The sequence below is a fragment of the Podarcis tiliguerta genome (assembly GCF_965153285.1).
Source record: "Podarcis tiliguerta genome assembly, chromosome: 9".
Lineage (NCBI taxonomy): Eukaryota > Metazoa > Chordata > Lepidosauria > Squamata > Lacertidae > Podarcis > Podarcis tiliguerta.
In genome coordinates this window covers 16,732,662-16,760,457 of record NC_139542.1, presented here as the reverse complement: position 1 = coordinate 16,760,457, position 27,796 = coordinate 16,732,662, and the positions used below count along the sequence as shown (strand labels likewise).

At 39.3% G+C, this 27,796-nt stretch overlaps 1 protein-coding gene and 1 long non-coding RNA gene across 9 annotated transcripts in view; one reads left to right on the top strand and one right to left on the bottom strand.

The window, feature by feature from the left end:
- CCSER1 (coiled-coil serine rich protein 1) overlaps positions 1–27,796 on the bottom strand; it is a 697,013-nt gene that overhangs the window by 278,123 nt on the left and 391,094 nt on the right. For 5 of the 8 annotated variants that reach the window (XM_083398305.1, XM_083398306.1, XM_083398304.1 and 2 more), the window contains one exon: positions 17,040–17,117. In XM_083398305.1, coding sequence (XP_083254431.1) covers positions 17,040–17,117 — 78 coding nt within the window. Of the gene's footprint in view, positions 1–9,104; positions 9,860–10,235; positions 17,118–27,796 lie in introns of those variants that run through there. The other 3 variants (XM_083398308.1, XM_083398307.1, XR_014501817.1) reach the window with 2 other exon arrangements.
- LOC310657796 overlaps positions 1–27,796 on the top strand; it is a 206,383-nt gene that overhangs the window by 162,596 nt on the left and 15,991 nt on the right. The gene's annotated exons all lie outside the window — the stretch shown is intronic.

Sequence of the window (27,796 nt, the reverse complement as noted above, 5' to 3'; positions counted from 1 at the left end):
GAAAATTTATGGAAGCTCAATACAAAGGGCAGAACACAATACACTTAGCTCACTGGTGATGAAACAGTTTTTTCATCTCTAAAACTGTCATGGTGGTGTATTCTGGCCACATTCACACAAACATGTTTGTTTGACAACCTGTGTGTGTAAACAGTTGCCACTAATTAAATACTGAAGACAGGAGTGCCTGGCGTGCTCTAGTTCCTGGGGTCATGAAGAGTCAGACACGACTAAACAACTAAACAACAACAACAATTAAATACCACTGAGAGAACTTTCTGAAAATATCTGACATCAGCTTAAACATAATTCTTTCTAAACCTGACGATTCCATTCATTGCTGAGTAAACATGTGTGAATCAGCCTTACGTCTTTGTTCAATGACTTTACAGATTTGTCCCACAAGTTACAAAGCTGGCACTGCATAATAAAGCATTAAACTGCCACCTTCCTTTTTCGGATTTTATCTTCTGTATGATGTGGCATTTCCATGCAATATTTTTGCAGGTATTTGAGTGCAATATATTTTCCTTCCTCCAAAACAATGCATTATTGTCCCCAAATCCCTTTTATAATCAGTTGCCTTCATGCTTCATCTTCCTGTTCTATCATTAATGTTAATGTTCTGTTTTGTTCTTAACAAGCAGGAACTTCCATTACCCCCAAAATGAATAAATGAATTCTAAAACCACACTATATTAAAAATGTATATACAGCACACAGTCAGCATTCAGTCCTCATATATATTTCTATTAAGATAACTAGATAGATAGCAGCAGGTCAAGGATAAAAATCAAGATAATCTACCCAGCTTCCATTATTTGCATTATGTATGTCATAGAGTGTATGATATATGCTAATGGCATAACACCCTTCTAAGCTCTTACAGTTTAAATATGCTTATAATCTAAGGTGCATTGAGAAGCATAAAGTACTGCCTAATTTACAAAAAATCCCTATCATATCCCCAATACAAATCCTGTTTTAAGTTCTGGCTCAACCTACTCTGCATCATAAAAGGCAATACATCAGAGAATAAAATATTTTATGAACACTTCCTCAGGTTGGGAAACCAAAGATGACTGCAGTATGGTAACTTGTGTTGCTCAATTTCAGTGGAAGTGACACCAGACTTGTCCTCCTGAGCCATACTGGAAGATTGCAGAGTGTAAAGTAAATAAATAAATAAATAAAGATGCTGGATTTGACTTCCATCAAATCAGGTCACATAGGAAAAGACAAACCTCTAACCCATCCTAGAGGATGACATATCCTTCCATCTATAGCAGGGATGGACTCCAACTCCCATCACACTCAGCAAGCATGGACAATAGTCAAGTGATGACAACTGTTCCATCTTTCGTGCATAGATTCTTCAGCTAGGTCACAACGAAATTTGCAACTGCAAAACTTCTGACCATTTATTATTATGTTTTGTCACGCTCTCCTAAATGGTTGGGCAGAACGTCCAATCTACCCTGGAGAATATTCAGCAAAATGGTCTCTTCACTATCCTCAATTTCACTAACAACAATAATAACCGAAACGTTTTCTAAAACAAACTGACCTTCTGTTATCTTCTCCACTGTGTACCACCATGCCCCATCCAACCCGTCCACACTATTCATTTAAAATTTATCATGGCTTTGAACTTTCCTGCCTTATCATATATTTTAGGCCCCTTGGGCTTGTAGTTTATTACAGCAATTGTCTATTCAATGGTGACTGTAAGGACTCTGAGTACGGACCATGCCATTTCTGTGTTCTTCAAGTAAACCTGACACAACAGCTCTATAGATTTCCCTTGTGGATTTCCCATAGGCTAATCAGTACAGTGGTGCCTCAAGTTACATACACTTCAGGTTACAGACTCCGCTAACCCAGAAATATTACCTCAGGTTAAAAACTTTGCTTCAGGATGAGAACAGAAATCGTGCTCCGGCGGCGCAACTTCAGGAGGCCCCATTAGCTAAAGTGGTACCTCAGGTTATGAACAGTTTCAGGTTAAGAACGGACCTCCAGAACGAATTAAGTACGTAACCCGAGGTACCACTGTACAAGAATAGTATGCTGGACTAGATGGGCCATTGGTCTGATCCAGCAGACTCTAATGATGTTGATATGTATTAGGAGAAGTATTACATTTCCCTGATCTTGTTTGGGTGTACATAGTTTTTGTGAAGGCCACAGTAATGCATCTCCAGCTATATTTTCCCCTTTTAAATAAACCACAAAAAACATAGCTCATTAACTATGAAAATATTTTTTGAATGACATTATAAATGCCTTCTCTTGTTGGCAGTGCAATGATTTCTTCACATGTGGAGTACAATTTGTGCTCATGGCGATCTTTGCTGTTTTCAAATAAACATTAAGAATATATTTTATGAAGCTTTAAATATGCTATGATGCATCATAAACTCTTCACAGCCTTCGAGCCTAGATAGGCAGAGTAGCATTAATTAAAGTCATACATTTTCATTCTGGTGCTTAGATTAGATTTGGAGAAAGATAATATTAACCAACTGCATTATAATTTGGTGGTATCGTTATTTATCCTTACTCTCAGAAACCAAAAGCAGTAATAAAAAAAACAATGCTTCACTCACCCCATGAAGTTCTCAGTGAAGTTAATCTTAAAGATTTAAAAAAAAAAAAACAGGGGATGACAGCTCATAAATGAAAAGGTAATAATAGTGAGGACCAAAATAATTTATTTTAGGCTTGTACTACCATAATAGATCTCTTCAAAGCCTTCCATTCATCTTGTTATCCTTTTCTGGGTACTCACCTTTTCTGTATGTTCTCTCTGTAGTTCCAATTTCATTTTTCTTCCATTATGTCTTTAGATTTGACTCTAACATTCATATAATACAATGTTATTGACTAGATTTGCAGCGTCCTCAGATTTCAGGTTAAGAGAAACACTTTAAAATAAAAAAATGAAATTTGAACAGCAAACTATCTTTACAGATCCAGAATGTAGATTTTTAAACTGCTCTGCCCAAAATTATAACCTGGTTTAAGAGTTTGAATCAAACTGCAGGATTTCCAAAGTGGAGTTCATTCCAAGCTCATTTATTTAATTTAAAAGATCTAGCTATTTCTGGGACTATTTACCAGATAAAATAAGAATAAAACTACAAAAATCATTAATACATTACAAGGCCTGGGAAAGTAATAATAATAATAAAATTGTCATCACCAACCAATGTTGGTACCAGATGGGCTTCTCTGAGGAGGAAATCCCATAAAGGAGGAGACTTTTAAGATTATTTCTATGGCTGGTTGGTATGGGAGCAGGCATTCCTTCAGTACTTTGGTCCAAAGACATTTAGGGTTTTAAAGGGAAACACAATCACTTTGAATTGTGTCTTTCCCAAACTTAATAATCTGTAAAAAAAAGAAACATCTGTCTAAATCTCTTGCTGAGATTCCAACTCTCTTCTAAGGCCATTGACTTTAAACAGAAATTCTGGAAGCTGTAATTATTTAGCCTTCCTTCGAACTGTCTGGAATATTAGAGTTAAATAAAAGCTAGGAAAAAATGCACTGCACTTCTCAAGAGACATAGAACCCTGCTGGATAAGCCAAAAGCCCATCAAGTCCATAATACTGTTCTCACTGCAGACAGCAGGAGCTGAGTGCATCTGAGCCATCAAATCAAATTCCAGGCTGGTTCAGAACACTTTGCCAAAAAAAGAGGAAATAAAAAGAGGATAGAAGAGGACATGGAATTGAAGAAGAAGAAGAAGAAGAAGAAGAAGAAGAAGAAGAAGAAGAAGAAGAAGAAGCAGCAGCAGCAGCAGCTAATTTATATGTATAGATGCAAACTTAGAAATAATGACTATAATTTAAATCAAAATACAATACCTCTGTATTGTTACCAGATGAGTGCACACTCGATTCTGACCAAACTTAGCCCCCAGAGCAAAATATGCACCAAGAGGCTACGTTTGGTCAGGATTGAGTATACACTTCTAGAGTTAATGCTGAATTTACTTCTGGTAAGTGAGGCACCATAGCCACCAGAGGGCTGTTAAAATGGGCGTTTTAGACTTGTCTACCCATGTACTATCTGAAACCAAAGGGGCACATTGGTTGCTAGATGTGAAATTCTTTTTAGCTCCTGCCCTACTAAAACCCCCTTACATTTCTATGAGTGAATGGCAACAATCAAGAACAGTAAATATAGTAGAGGTGGTTTTAGGGTAGCGTGACCAATGTGTGACCATGGTGGACACAACTTTGTAGTGGGTGCAACAAACAATGTAGAAAGGAGCACAAATGGGGGGCAGGGGGAGGCTGATTTTTAGCATCACACAGGGCGCCAGTGAAATTTGAGAACCCAAACTCCATCACTGCATAAAAGGTTTGGTAGATGCTTCCTCTCCTCCCTCCCTCCATCCACAACTTGCTAAATTTGAGAAAACACAGGGAAGGAAGGAAGGAAGGAAGGAAGGAAGGAAGGAAGGAAGGAAGGAGGGAAGGAACTTGGCACATAGGAGATGTCACTCAGAGCTAGAGGAGCGAAGAAGAAATTGGGAGGAAGGAAATCTCTGTATCACTCATACCATTTCCTTTTCAGCATAAACAAAGAGGATAAGAGTTCTGATCTACTAAAGGACATGAATTGTCACCAAGAGCTTGTTTGCTTGCTTCTAGATGAAAAGAAAAATAAACAATAAACCAATACCTGTATTTTGATACCTATTAATTGGTTTGGACTACAGTTGCTGGAATTTTTATTTATTATTTATTTAAAACATTCATCTGCGGGTACCAGAGTAGGGTACAAAATAATAAAACAAGTGTACAAAAAGAAAAGAGCTATGAAACAATAAAACACATCATTGAAACAAATAGAAACAGCTCAGTGCATTTCTTATTCTGTAAGTGAAGCCAACTCCCAGACCTTACTTCATCCCTCAGACTTTTTCTGAAGTTTAGGGTCTGATGTGCATGTGCATATGGGACAAATTGCCAACCTTCAGAGAAGGAAAGTATTGAGTAATTTTCTGCTTCTGCTTATGTCTTCAGAAACTTCTGTGTCCATAAATCTTAAAGTATTCTTCTCACCTTCACCTCTACAGCCTTTCCAGCCACCAAACGAAATGTATTCTGATGTAATCCAAGTCCCTCAGAGGAACTCTTAAACATATCATTTTATGAAGACAAATTGTTCCCAACACTGGCTCTCACCTTAAAAGGCTCTCCCCCCTTCACTTTTGTCCCACTTTTGTTTGGGGTGTTCTGGAGATAACCACATATGTACATTTAAAGGACATTGACTAGGATCTTGCCCCAGTCAAATCCTATTACATCATATTATTTTAACAGTCCCAAACTGAAAGGAATATGTCATCAGTGCATGGTCATTTAAAAGTTTGCTATACAGCCCTTTGCTTCAAAACAAACAAACCACAACCTCCAATTAAACACTCAAATAGAACAGAGAGGGGAAGGTTAATCAATGTTTAATTTTATCAGTTCTGATTTCCAAGCTTAATTCACAGCTGGTTTTGCTCTTGTCAGCTCTAATGATCCGGGATCCTATCTAGGGTATGTTAGGACACCTTCTTCCTCGATGTGTCTACCAATTCACTCTGGCCTTCCCCTGAGGGCTGGCTTGGGGTCTTCTCCCTGCCTGTTATGCGGCTGGTGGCCTTGAATCACCAGAATAATAGAATTGTGGAGTCATCTCCTCCAACTCCCTGCAATGCACGTATCACACAAAGAATCACTGACAGATGGTCATTCAACTTCTGTTTAAAAACCTCCAGTGAAGGAGAGTCTATGACCTTCTGAAACACAGGGCCTTTATGGTGCTGATGCTTAGGTGAGGGGATTCTCTTCTGGGATTTGGAGCTGAAGACAATCTTTTGGCTTCGTTGCAATGCAGTGAATGAACCCTTGATTTTTATTGTTGCAGGTGACTTGGGTCTACCATTTTGCTTGAAGCCTCTGGCCAATATGTTAAAATAATATATTTTAAAGAATTGATAAAGAAATAAAATACTTAAGTAAGTGTAAGCCTAGTGATTTCTTACTATCTGTGGTTTTTCAGCCATGAACTGAAAATACCTGCACTTTTAAATGGCCAAGAAACCCACCCAGATACCTTCCCTGCTTTCTTTTCTGTTATTTTTTGTCTTACTCCTTTCTCTTTCTTCTTCTTCTCTCTGTTTTAATTATTGCTTAAAACATTATTTCAAAAGTGGTCCATAGAATCATTACAAACAATAAAGGGGGGAAAGAGCTCTTTTGTTCTAAGGAATGTTATATCCCAAGGCCCTTTTCTACATTTTTTTACTTCTGAGTTTGCCAAAAAATGTATTTTTTATAAAAAATTATTAAGGTGTCTTGTTATGTCAGTATTTCTCAAATGTACCATTATGTGAGAATACCACTGAAGCTGGAATATCTCTAGCATCCATCAAGGTATTTAGACCATAAAATAGACTATCTCCTGAATTTAATGAAAAAATGGAATGGAAATATCTTGAGTTCTACCTTATGCATTTGTGTGAATCTGAAAAGGTTTAATGTGTATAAGTATGGAATTAAATATATCAGAATTGTTATGGGATTTCTGGTTAGTGTAGAAAATATACCATGTAAGCTTATTATCGCAGTAAAGCTGCAATATTATATCCAGCTTTGCATTGTAATGACATTTGCAATGTTAATATCTTTAGAGTAGGGTAGTTAAAAAAAAAAAAGGATTTCAGTACTTGAAAATGATGTACTTACTTGAAAACATCCTGTATTGATAACCGTATTTTCAGAGCAGATGCAGCAAGATTTACACAGGTACTGTCCATATGAAACAATGATGGCTATTATAGTCTATTCATCCTCCCTATTCACACATTATTTATGTTACATGTGCGGCTATCACATGGAGCAGTAAGAGAAATCAGCTGTCCTTGCTGTCCTGAACAGTGCAGCCCCTAGTGGCTCCAGCTACATGACATCCATGTGTTCAGCATGAATGTTTGCAGAGTGGTGTGAGTAGGTGAACACATGTAGTTACTCCAAATAATCAGCACCTGTGTGATCAGCTACTGATGCAGAGGGCCCCTCTGCTGACTACTGTTTGCAAGGTCAGCTCTCACATATTGCATGCATCACTGATGTGGAGCAATGCATGGAATGCACCATAGCCTATCATTTCAGTCTCCTCGCCCCCATTGTATTACATCTATGCAATATCTGGATGCAAGCTTTTCTTCTCATGATCAATGGGTGCACTAGTAAAAGCAGAAGTCAAGGACTTTTTTCACTTATACCAGCAAACTGCTTTCCTTTCCCACATCAGTAAAAGGGTGGGGGGGAAATGACTCTTCTCCCAGATTCTTTTCTGCCCGCATCTAGTAGAGGCATGCAAAGGATGGCGATGATGACAATGATACAGTCACCCATAATGAAGGAGAGTGAAGTGGTGCTACAAGGCTCTTTCCATTGAGTAAAAATAAATGCATATTTGGGGCTAGAAGGGTATTTGTGGAGCCATGAGGGTATGTGTGGAAATAACATGTGCTGGCAGAAGCAACCCCATTCTGAGAAGAGGAGGGACCACTGTGGATGTTTCCTTGGCTGTAGTGGAAAGACTTCTTTGGCTAGACAGCATGTTCTTCCTGTTCTGCAAAATTCTATGGCCCTCCCAGGGACCACAAGAGTGCAACCTAAGATACTTTCTAGGCAAATAATTCATCAAACAATAAAACCTTTCCTGGAATGTACCACTGCAGACTGCTGGTGTGGTATTGTACAAACTGAATTATCCTCCATAAAGCCATTCTTCTAGATCAGGAATAGTCAACAAAGTGCTCTTGCAGTATAATTCCCTTCTTTCCTGATCTTTCCTGATCCTGGCCTCATTCCCGATGTTCTTACCTGTAGTGTGATGTGATGTAGTCATGCCATGTTTTATATCACGTCTAGCCATACTTCTGAGAAATCTGATTGCTTGGATTCTACTCATGCAATCGTATGCATGTCTGCTCAAAAGCAAGCCCCATTGAGTTCATTGAGAGCCTGCTTTAGCTCACTGGAGTAGAGCTTAGGGTGTATTTCCAGCTATGATAACAGATGCAATCAAGATGCAGATATCAGAAAAGAAGTTAAGGGAAGAAAATGAGAATAGAGGAAGAGAATAAATTCAGTCAAGAGATGTTTCCTTTAATCTCCTTGAAACAGTATTTGTTACGAACTGGATTATAAGACATGTTAGCATTAAAATTCTAAAACTCACCATGTTCTTATAAGCGTTCTGTTCTAAATCATGTTCTGCACAATATATAGTGTAAGGATGGAAAATCTGTGGCCCTCCAAATGTTCTTCAATTGCAACTCCCATAAATCGACCTCAGCCAGCATCCCCAATGATCAGGGATGAGGGAGTTGTACCACATCAGGAGGGGCCACAGCTACCTTACTCCTGATATACTAGTACAAGAGAAAGAGGTAAAAAATCTGTAAACTGAGTTAGGTTTGGCTGTGCAAAGAAGGAGAAATTGAAAAAAAATAAATGAGAGAGTTCAAAATTGTATTCCATATGCAAGTAAATTCTTTACAAAATAATAGGCTCAAGATGAGAATCGACAGCTAGCAGAGCAACAAATGAGCTAGAAGTAAGAATAAGAAGACAGAAGAAAAGACTGATTGATGTTTTGCTGCACCTATGCTAAACTGTAAATATAAAACTAGATGATGTGATTTCTCCTGTAGTTACTTAATATTGCCTGATTATAGTAAATTCTGGGGAGGGCACTTGTATTGGTCCATGTAAACCAAACCACTCTAATTTGCTAGTCCCAAACCTATCCATTGAATTATACTTCTCCAAATTTTGTGACTGTCTCAGTAAAAAAACAAACAAAAAAGTGCACAAAATGTGATTTTTACAGGAAACGTGTACAATAACCTAACTGGCTTTTTATATTTTGTAAACTGCTTAGTAGCCTGTTTTGGCATGAGAAGTCACAATAGACTTGGTGTGGCCCAAAACGGTTTCCTGCCTAAAACAGGAACATTGGCCTTGAATGTTGCTCTTGGTAACCACCAAGGCTGACCCCAAAGGACAATACAACTGTACACAAGTTATGGAAGATAAAATTATACTTTATTTTGATTTTTCAAATGCCTGTAATAATTTATTGGTAATAACTTAATCAAATATTTGTTAATGCAAATGAGAATAGTGAAGAATACTTGTTTTTTATAATGAGCAAGGCATTTTGTCCCAGCAAACCCCCCAAAGGCAAAGGCAGATTCATCTTTATACAGGCAACAAAGTGAAACTAATTGTCTATGTGGTGTGTGTGTCCAAGGATATGTTATTTTAATTAAATAATGTTGGTACCAATGAGATGCTGATTGGTTTGTAAACTGAACGTTCAGTACATGAAGAATTCCACAGGGCCTTTAAAAAAGAAGAAAAAAAAATTATGATAAATGAAGTCTCAAAGATTAAGTTGAATGCATCACTGGTAGAAGAGACATAAAACAATATTTGTGTTACAGATTCCTTTGTGCCCTAAAAAGTTGTATTAAAATATTTAAGCCAAAGCACAATAATGATTAAAACAAATATAATCCTGCTTACTAGTGAAATACTCCAATACATATCTTTTAACTAAAACATTGCACATTTAGAGAATCTCAATGAAGAAGGATCCCACACCTATATGAAGAATCAGATTAGGGGGAAATTGAGCACCAAAGACAAACAAGATGAACTGAGGGAAATTAATAAAATTATATTAGCTTAGTGTTGCTCTGAATCCAATTTCCTGACTAACGCAAAGGAGATCTGGCTGTGTACTCAACTTATCCTGCACATGTTTTAGACTCTTCTAGTGTGTTTGTCTATGGGACACGGGTGGCGCTGTGGGTAAAACCTCAGTGCCTAGGACTTGACGATCGTATGGTCGGTGGTTCGAATCCCCGCGGCAGGGTGAGCTCCCGTCTCTTGGTCCCAGCTCCTGCCCACCTAGCAGTTCGAAAGGACCCTTAAGTGCAAGTAGATAAATAGGTACCGCTTTATAGTGGGAAGGTAAACAGCATTTCTGTGTGCTGTGCTGGTGCTGGCTCGCCAGAGCAGCTTCGTCACGCTGGCCACGTGACCCGGAAGTGTCTCCGGACAGTGCTGGCCCCCGGCCTCTTAAGTGAGTTGGGCACACAACCCTAGAGTCGGACACGACTGGCCCGTACGGGCAGGGGTACCTTTACCTTAGTGTGTTTGTCTAGAGAGTTTGTGGATAAGGAGCTGTGATAAATATCAGGAAGTCTCTGATCTGAATTTAGCTTATATGTAGCTTTAACCAGAGTAGGGAACCTGCAACCCTCCTTATACAATTCCCATTATCACTGAGCATGCTGGCTGTGTCTGATGGGAGCTGGAGTCAAACAGCATTTGGAGGGAAGCATAGCTGCAGAAACGTTTGGCCTTCACCCCATCACCTTTCTTCATTATGTAAATAAGAAGACTGACCTACCTTACAGGATTGTTGTATGGATGTCAAAAACAAAATGTTTTGACATTGATTTAAGATATGGTTATTGTTGCTATATTTTAAGATTTAAGATTTTATTGGTTTTCCAATAATACAGATAAGGCATCACTGGGCTTTCCCCCCCACTAAAGAGAACTCATGTATTCACTGAGTTAAGAGATAACTCATGTTTTCACTGAAAGCCACATCTTGTACCTTAACTGCATTTTTTACTATTCTTAAAAATATAAAGCCACTGTTGACTATTAGCATTAGACACTGAGTAGAAGCACTGTGAGATTCTGATAAATAATCCACTTGGAATGACAGCATTTTGTCCAAATGCAGCTCTGCTTCAAAAGCCAACAGAGAGAGCTACTTCTGTGAAGCAATAGCTTTAAAATATCTTTAAGTGTTTGGGGAAAAAAATATTTTGTAATATGGTAAATGCAAAAACAAAAACAAGGAAGAAGAATTAAAAATGTGCACATGCTCCCATGCTCACCTGCAATCATATATTATACATAAGATCCAGAAGTAATGCGGATGAATACATGGGCATGCAATTATGAACCCAATCAGTAAGTGCAAATTGCTCATGCATTGCTAATACGTTTTGAGATATGGACCATATTTTAGATGTTGCAAATACTATCATAATAAATATGGAAGACACAGAAGGAGAAAGCACCCACAACAGCAGAAGAGATGAACAATGGCAGGAACAGATGTTATCCTATGTAAACATAATGGTATTTTTGGCAACAAACTGCAGAGCCAGAATTTCTGTCAGGTGGCAAGGACAAGACACTCCATTCCTTTCCAGGAAGCCACCAGGGAGTGTTGTGCATCAATGCATTTAGCCCTAAATGCTGTCAACAATGAGTTTACCATGAATGTGCTGTAGCAATATCCATAAGAGGAACACAGAACTGCCCAGTGCATCATGTAAAATAGTTCACTGGCTTAAAGTGATTTATGTTTCAATGTCCAAAGCAATATCTATCCATATAAATATATTTATTTCGCCAACTATGTCTGCTAGCTAAAAAAATATAACAAGCAAACAAGAGGGTTGTAGAAAATGGGTGAAAAAATGGGTGTGGAGAAGGGTAAATACAAAAAGTGGAATATATTGAGCAGTCCTCACAATATTTTTAATTACCCCCGCCCCCCCGATAGTTGTTTCTATTTTAGTTGTAAGTCGCCTTGAGTCCTTGTCTGGGGAAAAGTCATTGGCTGTAACCGTGCAATAAACCATTTGAGAAGAGATCATGAAGTGGTTTCCATCACATCATGAAGAGCAGTTCTTTTCAAATAGTGAGTTGGATCCATTCAGGCTTTCTAAATGCAGAATGTCTTCCACTTTTGGAATTTACACCTCACTGAAATGTCGCAATTGAAACCTACAATGTACTTCGTCTTCCCCAAGCATAGCCATTAAAGCTGCTCATGAGCCAACCAATTATAGCACTTGACTGTTGTGAAAGCTTCCACAGTTAGTAGCAAGCTGGTTTCCTTCCTGCCTTTGAATCCAACCCACTGCAACAACATGGTGATGATTATAGCTGCCATGCCAAACGAGTGACCCCTCCCCACACCACTATGTGCAGATTATAATGTTTTGACTGGGTGCAACTCCCATCTTGGCACATGATGGTCATGCTTTAAAGTCTGCTTCTCAGTACCCTGATCTCAGCATTATTTTGTAAATCACTGAAATGGATAAAGGCTGAAGATGGTGCATAATATGCTGCATGTTACAACATTAAAGAATGAGAGGTAATACAAATATAGTCCTCCAGATCACCGAAGGAAGAGGGAATAAGAGGAAGAATACACTATCTGGAATGGAAAAAGTAATTCTACAAGATAATCAGATTTTGAAAGAAGTGGAGTATTAATGATCTTATTACTATTAAGGTGAGCGTTCTGGATTGAAAGTAATGCCAGCATCCAAGAGTCCCTATCCATCTGGAGCAAAATGTATCATCGCAGACATATTTCTACCACTCAGTCTATAGCACAATGACTGGACAGACAAAGATGCATCAAGAAAGAATAGCGCAACCAACAGTTGCAGTTGTGGAGGCCACATAAGATGGAGCTGTGTCTAGCTGTACTATGGAAAAGTGGGGGACCAATGCAAATTGCGCAAAGATGGTGTTCAATGATGAGGTACAGCCGAAAAAACCCTACACTCTGATGTTCACTGTACTGGGATAAGTGACAAACAATTTGACAGAAGACATGCTAATGCATGTTAATTAAAGCTCCACATCAAAAGTCATGTTTCTGTCCATTTGTTCTCTATAGGTTAGGCCACCTCTTGAGATATCACCACCAAACTTGGTACATGGGTTTCCAAGGGAGGGATACCAATCTTTGTTAATGTTCAAATGCCAGCCACCATTAGAATCAAGATGGTAGACCAAAACATCACTTTGGTGTGACTTCACAATATTATTATTATTATTATTTTACATACGTCCATCCACCTCTTGCAACATCTCCACCAAACTTGGCATTAGGGTTCCTGAGGTGAGGCAGCAGCCTGCATCACTGTTTGGACGCTGGCTGCCATTGTGAATCAAGATGGTAGACTGATACATCACTTTGGCATGACTTTGCCTGGTTTTTTATATAGTTTCAGCTGCCTCTCCAGATAGCGTCACCAAATTCAGCATGAGGGTTCCCAAGGTGGGGACAGTGGTCTGCATTGGTATTTGGATGTCAGGTACTATTTTGATTCAAGGTGGCAGAACAATGCATGACTTTGGTGTGACTTTGCCCAATTTTTACAGTGATGGCTCTAAACTTATAAGTTGCACTTTCCATTTCAAAATAACAGTATTTTAATGTAATATAACCTGCTGTGACTAGAAAGAGGTGCTCTTTCTAGTGACTAGAAAGAGGTCAAGCTGCTCTTCAGGAATGTGTGCATACCTATATCATAATCAACTTATGTTGGTTGCATTTCATTTTAATTGCATAACTGTTAGGCCTTTCAACCAAATAGTAAAAGTTGTGGGAACGGTAATGTAGTGAAGTGCTGAAAACTCTCTCTTGGTTTATCTGGGAAGTGAAGGTGTGTGTACGGTTATCTGGCCAGTTTGAGTCTGCACATTTGCCCCATACATGCATCATGAAAGTGGGTGAGATTGAGATCGTGTCTCTGAAACAGTTCCTCTAAAGTTCTGAGCAGATCCAATATACAGGCTGGGCACATGTAGGCTCTGTCTTCACAACTGAGAAAAGGCAAGAACCTCTATTAAGCAGACAAAGCCTATACACATACAAACTTTTAAACAAATGCAGGATGGATGGGAGCAGGGTGGTGGTGAAACAAGCTGAGTGTGTTCCCTGGACCATGCTGCAGAATCTTCTACAACATTGGGCCGGGGGGGTGGGTAGCAGGTGCTTGAGTGTTCTCCGACAGAAGAACCAATAGTAGGAAGTTGCAAAAGCACTACGTTTGATTAAGGAAAATCATACCCAACCATAGGAATAGCATCTGCGTATGCTTAATAGTAACATATGGCTTGGTACTGAGGCACCTATCAGTTCATGTAATCTCATCACCACTGAAAATTGCATTACAAACGGTACATGCGTCTTTGTTCTTTGTTTTGATTATGCAAGTGAAATTTAAGAAATGATTTCTTGATATCTTAATCAAAGAAGATTTCAAAGAACAGAAGAAGGTGAAGAAGGTTAAACTGACACTGATTTATTAAGATATACTCACCACTTACCCATTAGCAATTTTCTATCCCTCCCTATTTTACACACGCACACACATTTTGCACCCAAATAAGTTTTGCTTGGATATTATCTTTAAGTATACTTAGAAATGGGATTATTATTTTTTAAACAATATGTTGTTTTACTTCATTTCCCGGCAGAGGTGTCTTGACAACCTTTGAACGCATGAGATCTACCTATTTTAATTAATCCCCCTCTTTATCAATATGCTATGCGCAGGCCAAATATCTAAATCCTGGGGCACAAATGAGCTTAGCAAATACAGAGGTGACCAAAATTGCAGTTCAAGGAAATCTGTTGAGAAGAAGACATCATAGTTCTCCACAATTCCAAAGTGAAGTCTTAATGAAAGGTAAATAAGTATAGGCAAAACTAATTTTATGACACCACTTTGCAAATGTTTTCAGAGCATTCTGGAAAATCAAAACTGCACTGCACTGCATTCCATATTAGTCAAATATTCAGGACACCATAACTTAACAGAACAATTTACAATGCAGGAAGAAATGCTGTGTTCCAAATTATTGTAACATAATTCCTTACTTAGGGTGGTACACAATTAAGTTTTGCTCAGAGTAGGACTGTTGAAATTAATGGACATAACTTAGTCGTGTTTGTTAATTTCAGTGTGTCTACTCTGAGTAAAACTTAGCTGCATATCATCCTTTAAGTTCCCCTGCTAAAATTAAAGCCCTGAATTGGTGGAGTGTATTGGAGATATATGTACCAAAAAACCAAATTTTTAGCTGCATGACATTTGTTTTATCAATCTGTTATCAACGATACTTCCCTTGCTTATGCCAGCAAATGTGCTGTTTTATTTCTCCCCATTATCTGTTCACTGTCTTTTCTCCAAGGTGTCTTTATAATATAAACCGACTAAGCTTGGTGACATCAGGGTGCATGCATATCCAGATATTTGTTAACTTGTGTGAGTAAAACATATGGCAATCCAGTTGCAGCTCCTCACTGTGAAACCCTAGGGAAATGGCAATGGAAAATCTTGAAACTTGGCTGGTACAAAAATTGATGAAAACATAGCCACGAATCAAAGTAAAACCCTCAAAACAATGTTCATTTGTGACTTTGAAACTTCTAGGTTAACTCAAGTAACCTGGAAAGCTGTCTCTATTATTCAGGTAAAAAAAATACACCCCCAAATGACCTTTAAACTATTTTTCTTCTCATAGGAAGGTTTGTCACAAATAGCAAGCTTGACACCCAGGAAGTATTAAACGAGTACTGGAAATTGCACAAATTAGTTCACCTATTGAAACTTGTGCATCCTTTGGGTGAAACAGGCAAGGTCATGAAGAGCAATGGGCTTTCTTCTCTGTGATGAAGAACTCTCTGTTCCCACCAGCCATTGTTGCAGACCCAAAGGATGATTTCAATGGGAGTTCACCATGAATAACTTTCTTAGAATATGTGCCCTTATGAGAGGTTTCCCTTGGTGAATTATTATACTGTTTCTAAAAAAAACTGCTTTATTCTTGCTTTTGGTAATTTTAATTTAGTCTCCTTGATGCCTTCGGGTAGATCAACAGACAGGATATAGATGTAATAAACACACAAATGATGTGATAAATAAATAAGCATAAGAATCAGTTTCAATGTGCTGATGTTTTGGCCTACGGTCCTGGCAGACAACAGTACCACCACAGAATGCAGAGATGGAAATGCAGGTTCTACAGATCTCTCATTTGGCCATTTCACCCAAGAACACTAGGCGTCTGGCTTGTTTGTAGGCAGCCCCAAATCAGAATCCCACTCCAAATGAAAAGTGGGCAAGTCCACAGAGCCATCCATTCACATATGGTCACAACAAGGATTCCCACTTCTTTGAAAGACAACAAAACAAAAAGATGACTTCCTTTAAGGTTACTGTCCAGCACGCCTACCAGAACAGGGCTATCCTATTCATTAATTCTGCTTTGAGAAACAGAAATTCCATAAAAGTAAAGTGCCCACAACGACTTCAGTACCGATGGAACTGACCAAAAGCACATATGAGCCTACATCAAAAATCGGAAACTACTTTGGAGGATGCTGTTTGAAAAAGGTAACAGTACCATGTTCATTCCGGTAGATAATAATTGCGCTTCTGTCTCTCAAACCTTGATTACCAATATACTTTTCAAGGGAGGTTGTAATGGGAATGATATCACATGCAAGCCAACTCTATTAATCATTCCAATACATAGGAGTACTTTCTTGATAGTCACAGTTCATAATCGCACCAGGATAAAAATTCTAATTTTCAATTAAATTACTAGCAACATCCCCTGCTGATACCCAGTGATTAAAATATTAATGCAAACTTCTCTGCAAACTTCTTCAGCTTTCATTTGTAATACAATTTTTAAAAAAGGAAATAAAAGACTGGCTTAGTCTTTGGTGATTATGCATAATACGTTCATTAAGTTGTTAATAAGTAGGTAACTGCTTTTTACAATATTTGAAAATAGGGAAAGACTTCAGATTCTACTAATACATATTCTCCACGAACATTCCTGCACAAATTCTAGAGAGTATAAGGGAATTGTTGGTAAAACAAGCAATTAATAGGACATTGGTATGCTGGCAGGTAGCTGTAATTATCTTCTTTTTTTTCTGTTGCAGAAGGCATTTGAGAATCATTTAAGAGCGAAAGATGAATGGTGTTGCACTTTTACATCAATACGCAGACACAGCAGTAGCAAAGGAAAATAGGCTGGTAGAGATTTAAATATCAATACAGAAGATAAAAGAAAAACTGTTTAAAACAGCTACTTACATCGTGGCCTACAAGTTCAGTCTGTGTGGATTTATCTACTTGAGAGGCAAGAGTCCTCTGTAAATATTGGGCTTTTTCCTGTGAAAGAAAACAAGACAAGACAAAACACTCCAGGTTAGTCATATTTTTCCTCCTTGGTTCTTCAGCTACCAACATCCAAAAACAAGAGGTCCAAATATCATACAGTAACAGGTTGCTGGGAAACAGGAGTTATTATAGTACTATTCTCAAGGTAAAATTTGTTCCCCTGATGCTATTTTGCTGGTCCATTTATTAGTCAGCTGCTGAGATCATATATTAGATGCAGTGTTAAAGGGAGACCACCACTGGCATGATTTGCAAAGGACCATTTCACAGGGAACTGATTTAAGACTTAAAAACATTTTTAAAAATAAAAATCTAAATCTGCAATCTTACTCTCTGCAGAAGTTACAAGAATTTTACACACTAAACCATCTGTTATATAATGTGAAGATGTATGGACTCTTGGTTTCCAATTGTTCAGACAAGGGAATACAAAAACACAACAAAACTGCAGAGATGAAAACTGCGGGAGAAATATATGTTTCCATGGTACATAAGGGGAAAAGCACATTATTATTATTATTCCTAGGTTTTATTTCTCCCCCTTTATCTAACCCCTATATGAATTCCTTAGTTCATTTTTCTCAGCTGATTTGATTAGGAAATGCATTATCCATTTCAGACTGTAATCAACCTCAGTTCCATTGACATCTCATCTAAGGGCAAATGAATCAGCCTGTTTTCTCTCTGTCACTTTTGTATGCGTTCGCTCATAAATAAATCTTTCCTATCCTGTCTCTATGCTAGTCTGCTAATGTCAAATAGTTCCATTTGAATGCAAACTCTCTATTTTTAGTACATTTTTTCAAAACACACATTTTGAAACACATTTTCTCTCAAAAATATACAATGCAAGCATATTTTGATGCATTAAAAAAATAAAATAAATGGAAAATGCAGATAAGAAAGAGTTTTGATGAGAAAGAAAGAGTTTGGATTTGATATCCCGCTTTATCACTACCCGAAGGAGTTTCAAATCGGTTAACATTCCCCTTTCCCTTCCTCCCCCACAACAAACACTCTGTGAGGTGAGTGGGGCTGAGAGACTTCAGAGAAGTGTGACTGGCCCAAGGTCACCCAGCAGCTGCATGTGGAGGAGTGGGGAATCAAACCCGGTTCACCAGATTACAAGTCCACCGCTCTTAACCACTACACCACATGGGCTCTCAGATATCTCAGATAACTCTGAGTTGTCCTTGGTACCCTGAGCTCTGTTTTACCCTAAACTCCTGCTTTCCTTACTGACTTCTGCTTAGTCAGCATTACCTATAAATGCTTCCAGACCATCTTCCAGTTCTTGTCAGACCAACAGAGCACATTCATGACTCTTGTTTTCAGAGCTAACTTTTCTGTCTGCTTGTTCCAAATCCAGTTCAGCAGATTCCTTCCCTTCAATCAACCCTCAGCTTCTGTCATCCAAAGGATACTGAATGGCAGGAAATTAGGGAATAACAGAAGAAAGTAATACTACACCAGGGATGGGGAACCTCAGGTCTGAAGCCCTCCATGCCTCTCCTATCTGGCCCTCAGAACTCTCCCCAGCCCCCACAACCTCTCTGCTCTTGGTGAACCAGGAAGAGTGCTGGGTTTACGGCTCTGTCCACAGGAGGAGGAAGAACTGTGTGGCTGCTGTAAATCTCGAGGCCACAATAAGGGAAGCAGATTTGTTCACCAAGAACAGGGAGAACTTTCATATCTAATATCAGATACAGTGGTACCTCGGGTTAAGAACTTAATTCGTTCTGGAGGTCCGTTCTTAACCTGAAACTGTTCTTAACCTGAAGCACCACTTTAGCTAATGGGGCCTCCTGCTGCCACCGCGCCGCCAAAGCACAATTTCTGTTCTCATCCTGAAGCAAAGTTCTTAACCCGAGGTACTATTTCTGGGTTAGCGGAGTCTGTAACCTGAAGCGTATGTAACCTGAAGCATATGTAACTCGAGGTACCACTGTAATTGTTTTATTGGCTCTATTGTGAATTTTTCAACTACAGGCTATTATTTCTGTTAAACACACACACACACACACACACACACACACACACACACACAAACACAGCTCTTCTTATGTGTTAAGCCTTGTCACTTTTGTAGCTTTGGCTTGTTAAATTATTAACTACTGAATACAAAATTGCAGCAACAAGTTTACAGGGCATGTGCTGGTTATTTGAAACGTTGAGTAGTATCATGGGTTCTAAACAAAGTCATAAAACATTTCCCTGGCGTAAATGAACTTTAGAAAATTGACAATTTGGCCTGCAAATATAATTTTCTGCAACAGGCCCTGTATCAATCAATGGCTAATAAAATGCTAAGCTTCATAACATCCTAAACCAGATCCCCCCTCCCCCACAAATTAGAGCACATGTTGTGAACCAGCATCTTGAGGCACAGGTTTTGTGGGTGAATAGATTAAAACCAAAAGTTTCACACTTTACTCAAAAAATGTTCCTCAATCCTCTCTTAAAATAGCAACATTCCTGCTCTCCAAAGCACTGAATGGCAGGTGCATCTACAAAGTGTCTTGATTTTTCAAGGCACACTTCAGCTTTTATTGTGGCACAGATTTCGGGAATCACTATTCTAAATGCCAATAAGTTTGTATTTTGCAGCTTGTACAATTACAGTTCAGTGTTTGTTAGATGTGCATCCCAGTCAATACAGTGGTACCTTGGGTTAAGTACTTAATTCGTTCCAGAGGTCCGTTCTTAACCTGAAACTGTTCTTAACCTGAAGCACCACTTTAGCTTATGGGGCCTCCTGCTGCCGTTGCTACACTATTTCTGTTCTCATCCTGAAGCAAAGTTCTTAACCTGAGGTACTATTTCTGGGTTAGCGGAGTCTGTAAACTGAAGCGTATGTAACCTGAAGTGTATGTAACCCGAGGTACCAATGTATGTTTAGGAGTGTGCTTTCCAAACTTTTCATGTTGGTGACACACTTTTTATACCTGCATCATTTCACTGCACAGCAATTCAGTTTTACTAGCAAACCAGAGGTTGAACTAACCCATGGGTAGGTAAACTAAGGCCTGAGGGTTGGATCTGGCCCAACTGCCTTCTAAATCCAGCCTGCGGGCAGTCCGGGAATCAGCGTGTTTTTACATGAGTAGAATGTGTGCTTTTATTTAAAATGCATATCTGGGTTATTTGTGGGGCATATGAATTTATTCATCCCTCCCCCCAAAAAATATAGTCCAGCCCCCACCACAAGGTCTGAGGGAGAGTTGACCAGCCCCCTGCTGAAAAAATTTGCTGACCCCTGAACTAACCCCTTTCCATCCCTGGGAGAAGTGCAGGGAGTGGTCATATAACACACCTATACACTGCAGCCGACACAATAACAACATAGTTTGTACAGTGGTACCTCGGGTTATGTACTTAATTCATTCCGGAGATCTATTCTTAACCTGAAACTGTTCTTAACCTGAAGCAGCACTTTAGCTAATGGGGCCTCCTGCTGCTGCCGCGCCGCCAAAGCATGATTTCTGTTCTCATCCTGAAGCAAAGTTCTTAACCTGAAGCACTATTTCTGGGTTAGCGGAGTCTGTAACCTGAAGCGTATGTAACCTGAAGCGTAAGTAACCTGAGGTACCACTGTAAAGCTCTGTGCTAGACGCTCACACCGGAATCATCGTTAGAAGGAAGCGTGATCTTTTAATCCTATTTACTTGCAGCAAATATTTGAGTTGGCTAGGATGGCAAATCACTAATATCTACCCATCTCCAGTACAACCAAAAGGCCAATCGTCAACACTAGTTGGACAGTATAATGACAACACATGGACAGAGATGGGCTGTAGGTAGTGATGAGACTAGCTAATATCCAGTTCACCATAACCAGATTTCACTAATGTGGTTTGTATCACAAACAACAGAGAAACTCACATTCATGCATATCGTATCGTAAAACCTTTATTTGCATCACATACAACATCCAAAACAAATCAATACAGAATTACCACTTCCCCAGTGGCACAAAAATATTTGCTAAAAGAAAGGAGGCAGAGCAGTCTAGCGTCATATCTCTTGGTCTCCAGGGAGATCAGACGTCTGCAGTGTATTTCGACAACAAAAAACCAAATAGAGATATTTAGCCACTAACTTGTTGAGCTCCTGATCATTCCCCAGTAATAGAAAATGTATGACTTCTGACTCTGGTTTCCATTTGGGGATACAGAGTTGATCTAGAAATTGCTGGGGGAGATCATTCATGTATATCTGCCAGAAAGACAGAAAACACCAAACACACTGTACCAACATGAAAAATCCCCAAGAGAGGGAGAGTCTGTCATCTCTGACCACTGACCATTCTGGCCGGCCATGAAGGACCCTGAGATCCAACAATATCTGGAGAGGAACAGGTTCCCCATGTCTGGTCTATTATAACTGGAAGTGATGCTACAAGGTACCAGGCAGAAGTCTTTCCCAGCACCTACTGTAGAGAACATTATCTCTGTTGAATCCTTGGTATTTCAACAAAACTTAAACCCTTCTTATGGTGGGCTTGTGGCTTTGAGTCTTACATGCTGGCCTCCTCCAAATGGATTTATAGAGATGGCTGGCTACTGGGGATGGTAATTCTCTCTTCTCTGTCCCTGTCTAAAGATAGGTACCTTGGGCTCCTCATGGGAATACACATGTACATTGTATAAGGAAGAGTACACAGAAGGGGTTCAATGACCAATCATCATCATGGCTTCCTTGCCATTGCCATTTGATAGCTGGAATGTTCCCTGAACAGGTACAATAGGAACACAACGGTGTGTGATCTCAGACATATTATATATGAGAGCAGTCATCGGCATTGCTATTGCTGTAGTAACCCTTGGGCCTGCTTGTATTAATTTGCTTTCTGCTTTGGTCCTGGCAGAACACAGGATTGCATATATGTATATCAAGTAATGCTGGTGTAGCTTTGGCAGAGTGGCTATTGGCATCAGAGTACCCTAGGATGGGACTGCCTGTCTCTCATTATGAGCATTATAAATAGCAGCAGCTGCTCTCTATGATGCATTATACATGAAAGACTTCCTTTACTATTTATATTCATGGGTAATGGCTTCTACCTGAACATGATTTTATTCAACATTTCCTAAACACACACATACGCATTTCTGATGAGGAATCTATTTTGAAATTACTCCCTAAGTTTAGGTGTATCAAGCAAGAAGATAACACAGGAAACAAAATACACCAGGAACATAAGAAAACAAGGGTGCATTTAAAGAGCTGCTTACACCTCTAAATCATTATACACATAAGGATCTTCCTATACCTGTTGTTTATGTGCCCAGTCCAAATACGGGTAGAGCACAGAGTAAATGAGAGAAAGGTATAGCATCAGATCCTCCTGGGGACTGTGCTGCTTTTCCTAACGGTGTAATAGTTGGCCCACTGAGCTCAGAATAGCTCTCCAGGGTTTCAGACAGGAAACCCTTCCCCAGCCCTATCTGGAGATTCCAGGGACTGAACTTGGAACACTTTGTATACAAAGTATGCACTTTACCATTGACTTATGAGCCTTGGAAATGTGGTGTGGTTTCTAACAGAGACATCCAACTGTGGTGGGTTTTTTTTGTAAATACATTGAACTACTGATCAATTAATTCTGGTAATATTTTCAGTCAGACAAATCAGTTTTAATCTGCTTGATGAGTTGCACTTTTAGTTACAGGAGCTTATCTGAAATGATGCTCTCAATTTTCCCCTATTGTTTCATTCAGAATATTGAGCAGATCACATTGATAGAAACTGTAGCACATATTATTGGACGATAACTAATTAAGTCACAGTCAGAGTACACCAGCTGAAATCCATGGACACAAATTACTTAAGTCTGTCGATTTCCATGGGTCTGCTCTGGGTTAGGTATCAACATTATGCATTACATTAAAGCAGAGTTTTGTTTTGTTGATGATGAGAACATTGCACCTTCACACAACCATACTTCAGAATGATTGAATGGACATTGCTATACTTGTTCCAGGTGACTGAAGGACATATATTTAGTAGAAGAGGTATGAGAGAGGAGAAGGGAGAGCATGCCAGGAGTTGACCTAATACTGAATATGACTTGCAGTGTTTTGTAATTACTGAATCATAGCTCTGAAGAGATGGAAAGCAGAAGCAATTTTTAATAAATTGTGTTGGATAACTGGAACTCAAAAAGGCAATACGAAACACCATCATAGTGGAAATAAAATGCTAGATTAGAAAGGGCAGGCTAAAAAGAGGCAAAAATCCATATGCAATGCATATGTTACAAGAGTACAGATATAGTCATAAGACCTTTTCTGCCTGGATGCTTACCAAAGAAGTTCAAATCATAATAAAGTGTTTGATGAAGAGGTCACAACCATTAAGGTATGACAAAAACAACAACAACCCACAAATGAGCAATAATGTAGATATGTGCATACAGGTGTGATATGGGGGAAAGAAGGCAGAACCATGTATACCCTCCAAGCTACAGGAGGAAAGGTGGGATATAAATGTAATAAGAAGAGTTTGGATTTGATATCCCACTTTATCACTACCCAAAGGAGTCTCAAAGTGGCTGACATTCTCCTTTCCCTTCCTCCCCCACAACAAACACTCTGTGAGGTGAGTGGGGCTGAGAGACTTCAAAGAAGTGTGACTAGCCCAAGGTCACCCAGCAGCTGCATGTGGAGGAGCGGAGACGCGAACCCAGTTCACCAGATTACGAGTCTACCACTCTTAACCACTACACCACACTACAAATAACAACAATAAAATGTAATAAAATTTGGGTGTGGGGTATCATTTTCTGGTGTCAGAGGTTGTCCCTTTTAATCATATGCTAGCTGCTCAATAACTGATAGCAGAAATATGGTTAAAAGTAAGGGGTGAAAGAAAACCAATAATGTTAAGTTCCTCCCCAAACTTTTCAAATATTTTTTCCTGGGGGGTGGGTGTTCGTCAGGCCTAAAGATAGAAATGCAGATCGTAACTGAAGCCTTCGTTGCTTAGTAAACTCAGTGAAAAAGGTGGAACATCAATGTTCCCAGCTACATAAATAAATGCATTACTAGCAGAGGTAATGTTGGTAATGAAATTAGGCAAAGTGGCGTGCTGGGTCCGTAAGCCTTTTTGGCCATTTGGTACAAATCTCTGACTGCAATGTTAGTGAGGCCAATGCCAGTCACTTTCCAGATAGATTTTAGTGGCAGGTGCATTAGTCAGTTAGATTGTAGAAATCATTACACTAAGCTTATTCCAATTGCAACTAATGTTTATTGATGACTCTTGACATTAATTAAATCTCACTGTTCTGTGCTTCCAATATTTTACTGCCTACCTAGCTCAGAGACGGGAGGATATCAAGACGCGGTAAGCTCAATTATGAAGGAGAGCGAAAGAAAATGGAAGTTTTCATTAAAATTTACGTCCATCCATTCTGTCTTTCTAAGCACTAGGACATGAGAGCACTAAATGTATGGCAAGCAAAACACTGTTAATTTTAACAACATTCAACAGGGAAACATTGGCCTGTGTGTAAAAAAAAATAGCCCTCAAAAGACAGATCTAGCTTTCTATCAGTTTATGGTTCATTGCTGCATGAACAAGGAGGGATGAGCTTGGGCTGGCTCATTACAGCCCTCCCCTTCACACATGAGGTGGGGAGATATGAAGCTACCATTCCCAGCACTTTGTTGTTGCATCTGAACTTGGGAAACAGTGGTCTGTGCCAACACCAGTTCATTAAACCCCAGCCAGCAAAATACCGAAGTAAGATTGCCATGCCTAAAACACAATCAACCAGCAGCCTATCATAAACAGTCAATTACTCCTCTAGCCAGATGATCCTGTCTCCTTTCCCTTTGTACCCTTATCTAAGCAGAGTCCTCAGCTCATTTAACAGCACTTCTAAGCACTCGGCTTGTTTCCCAATCTATTCCTTACTCTTTCTTATTAGAACAGAATCCTGCTGGATCAGAACCAAGGCCTATCTGGTCCAGCATCCTGTTACCTTTCAAGTCCTTCTTAGGTGTCCTCCTCCATGAAACTCTAATAGTTGAGCTGTGCCCCACCCTCACAGGTAAGGGCATTGCACCTGCCATCCATGGATAAGGTTGGAAGGATGTCTGGAAAGTGAAGCCTACAATACACACATGGTCTACAGTTTCTCTCCATAATTGGGAATGGCTGAACCCAAAGGGTTCTCAATCACAGGGAGAGCCTACATTCAGACAGCAGGTTCCCCTTTATTGACGTTCTCCCCAAGATGGAGAGACTAGATGTGGTGAGGTCAGCAGAAAACTTGTAAGGAGGCAGAACTCCATTCTCCCCCGCTCCATGATGAAAATTGTGTAGAGAGGACTTAACAATTCATTCAGTATACCAAAAATACCTATACTGAAGATGCAGCAATTTCCAAAATGGCTTAAATTTAATCAATTGACAAATTAATTAAGAGGCAGGTGATTAATAGCTTAAACATTATTTAATTAGTTGAGAGTCATGGTCCTTGAGATCCCAGCAACTGGATCTTTTAGATGCATCTCATTTAACATAAAAACATGTGTCCATATTTTCATCTTAACAAATATGTAATGATGATGATAATAAACACTTATTGAAATAGATTATTCTGACACAATGCTGCTAAAATATAACCTGAAGTTATCCAGGCAATCTTTATTTGCATTAGATTATAGCAGTTAATTACATGTTCACTTTCATTTTCTGCCTGGGCTAAATATAGTTAATATATTAAGATATTATTCACTTATGTTTTTACAACTACTAATGAAAGAGGTAACACTTACTGCTAGTGGACTGATTCAGTGTAGGATTAGATATAAGAGTTCCTGAACAAAATGTGATTTTGTACTTAAATCCTTTGCTAAGGTCAAAGAGCCAGCATATTTATTCTCAAAGGCAAAGTGGAAAAGACAGAAACACAGATGGCTATCCATACCCCATTATTTTGGAGTAGCCTTGGTTGAAACAAGCAGCACTGCTTGAGAGTTAACTAACAATGGACCACAGGCCATAGGATTCAACCATTAGCTGTGAAAAATGTGCAAAAAAAAAAAAATATATATAGTAAAGGCTGGTGCATCTTTTTCATTATCAGAGGCAGACTGGCACTGAGTTTCATGCCTATGAATGTCCAGCGTATTATTAACCTGATGGTACCAAAGAGTGTTGTTCATGCAAAAGTAATGACAGATTTCTATGAAAGTCTACCAGAAAGGCCACAAGTACAAGTGATACCAAAACGGGATAATTATAATGATGGATGGACGGAACATGCATGAAAAATGCATAAGTGTTCCCAGGATACACAGAAATTCTGCTGAGTTTAGTCATGTGCTCTCCCTCAAACATTTTCCTATGATTCAGTAACAAATATATTAAATGGAAGTATTATTAATGCAACATACGACCTTTCGTCAGGCTAGTGGGGGAAAATGCCTTCTACACAGCAGATGGATGTAGGAAAGATGGAATGATCCATCTCCCTCTGCAGGCTTGCTACATTTCTGTGGTGGTTGTGGGGAAATAAACTTTCTTTTCTCTGCACCTAGCATGGAAACCAACCAGGCTGGCAGAATAGGGGAAGAACCATCTGTCTCACCCACACCAAAGGCTTCCTATAGCTACCAGGCCAGTTTAAAAACATGCCTGTATTAATGCTACAATATTACATTATGATATGTGAGTGGATGCTCCCAAAATCTGCTCCAGAGGGTATGATAACACTCCAGAGAAGATGCTGAAGGTGTGCAGGAAACTGGAGGAGGGAAGAGAGGAAAGTGAGGTTCTTTTGCATGAGTGGCACTCTGTTCCACTCATGCAACTCATAATAATAACACCTTTATTGTCAATGTATAACCTGTGTACAATGAAATTAACAATGAAATGCACTGTCTCATGGGTTGCTTAGATACCCTGCCCCCTGCCCAGAAGCAGAAATCTTTTGATTAGAAGACTCACATACAAACACAAAGAACACCACTAATAAAAAACAGAGTTTAGCCCTATCTAAGCTCTGTGGCCATGGGGGGCCCACATGTAGAAGCTGCAAGGTCCCCCAATAGTGCACAAAGCCTATGAGCTTTCAGTAATTGCATAGACCATGTGCACACATGAAGCTAAGGGGTAGGAACAGTGGGTTGGAGTAACCTAAAAAGCACCATCAGTGGAAGCCCTGTGCAAATCAGGTCATTCTCCCCCTCTCTAACACACCCCAATTTGGTTTGAGGTGGTTGGGGGAATCCCAAGAACAGCACACTGGGGGAAGAGTGAGGGGACCCAATGCCTGAGCCAAAAATCTACCTACATCTGTAATGAATATAGTGGTGGCCATTTTGAACCCATGTTGTTGCCTTCTTGAGTTTATTTCATCACACCTTACTTTGGTCACTGCTGGGGGAGGGTGGGGCTGAGACTGGCACCACAATGGCTTTTCCAATGAGGGAAAAGGACTCTTGCCTATGGGCAAAAAAGTCACTGGATATCGTTTCAGCTCAGCTCCAAGTTCGAAATGTTTGTGTGCATCCTGGAAGTGCAATCCCCTTTCAGCATAAGAGGATTTGGTTCTTGCTCTACAAGAGCAACTCACTGAGAGGTTTAATTATGTTTGGTAAAGAGCAAACTTTTGCAGTGATGGAGATAAAAACAAAAATTATCTGGGGAGCTGAAAT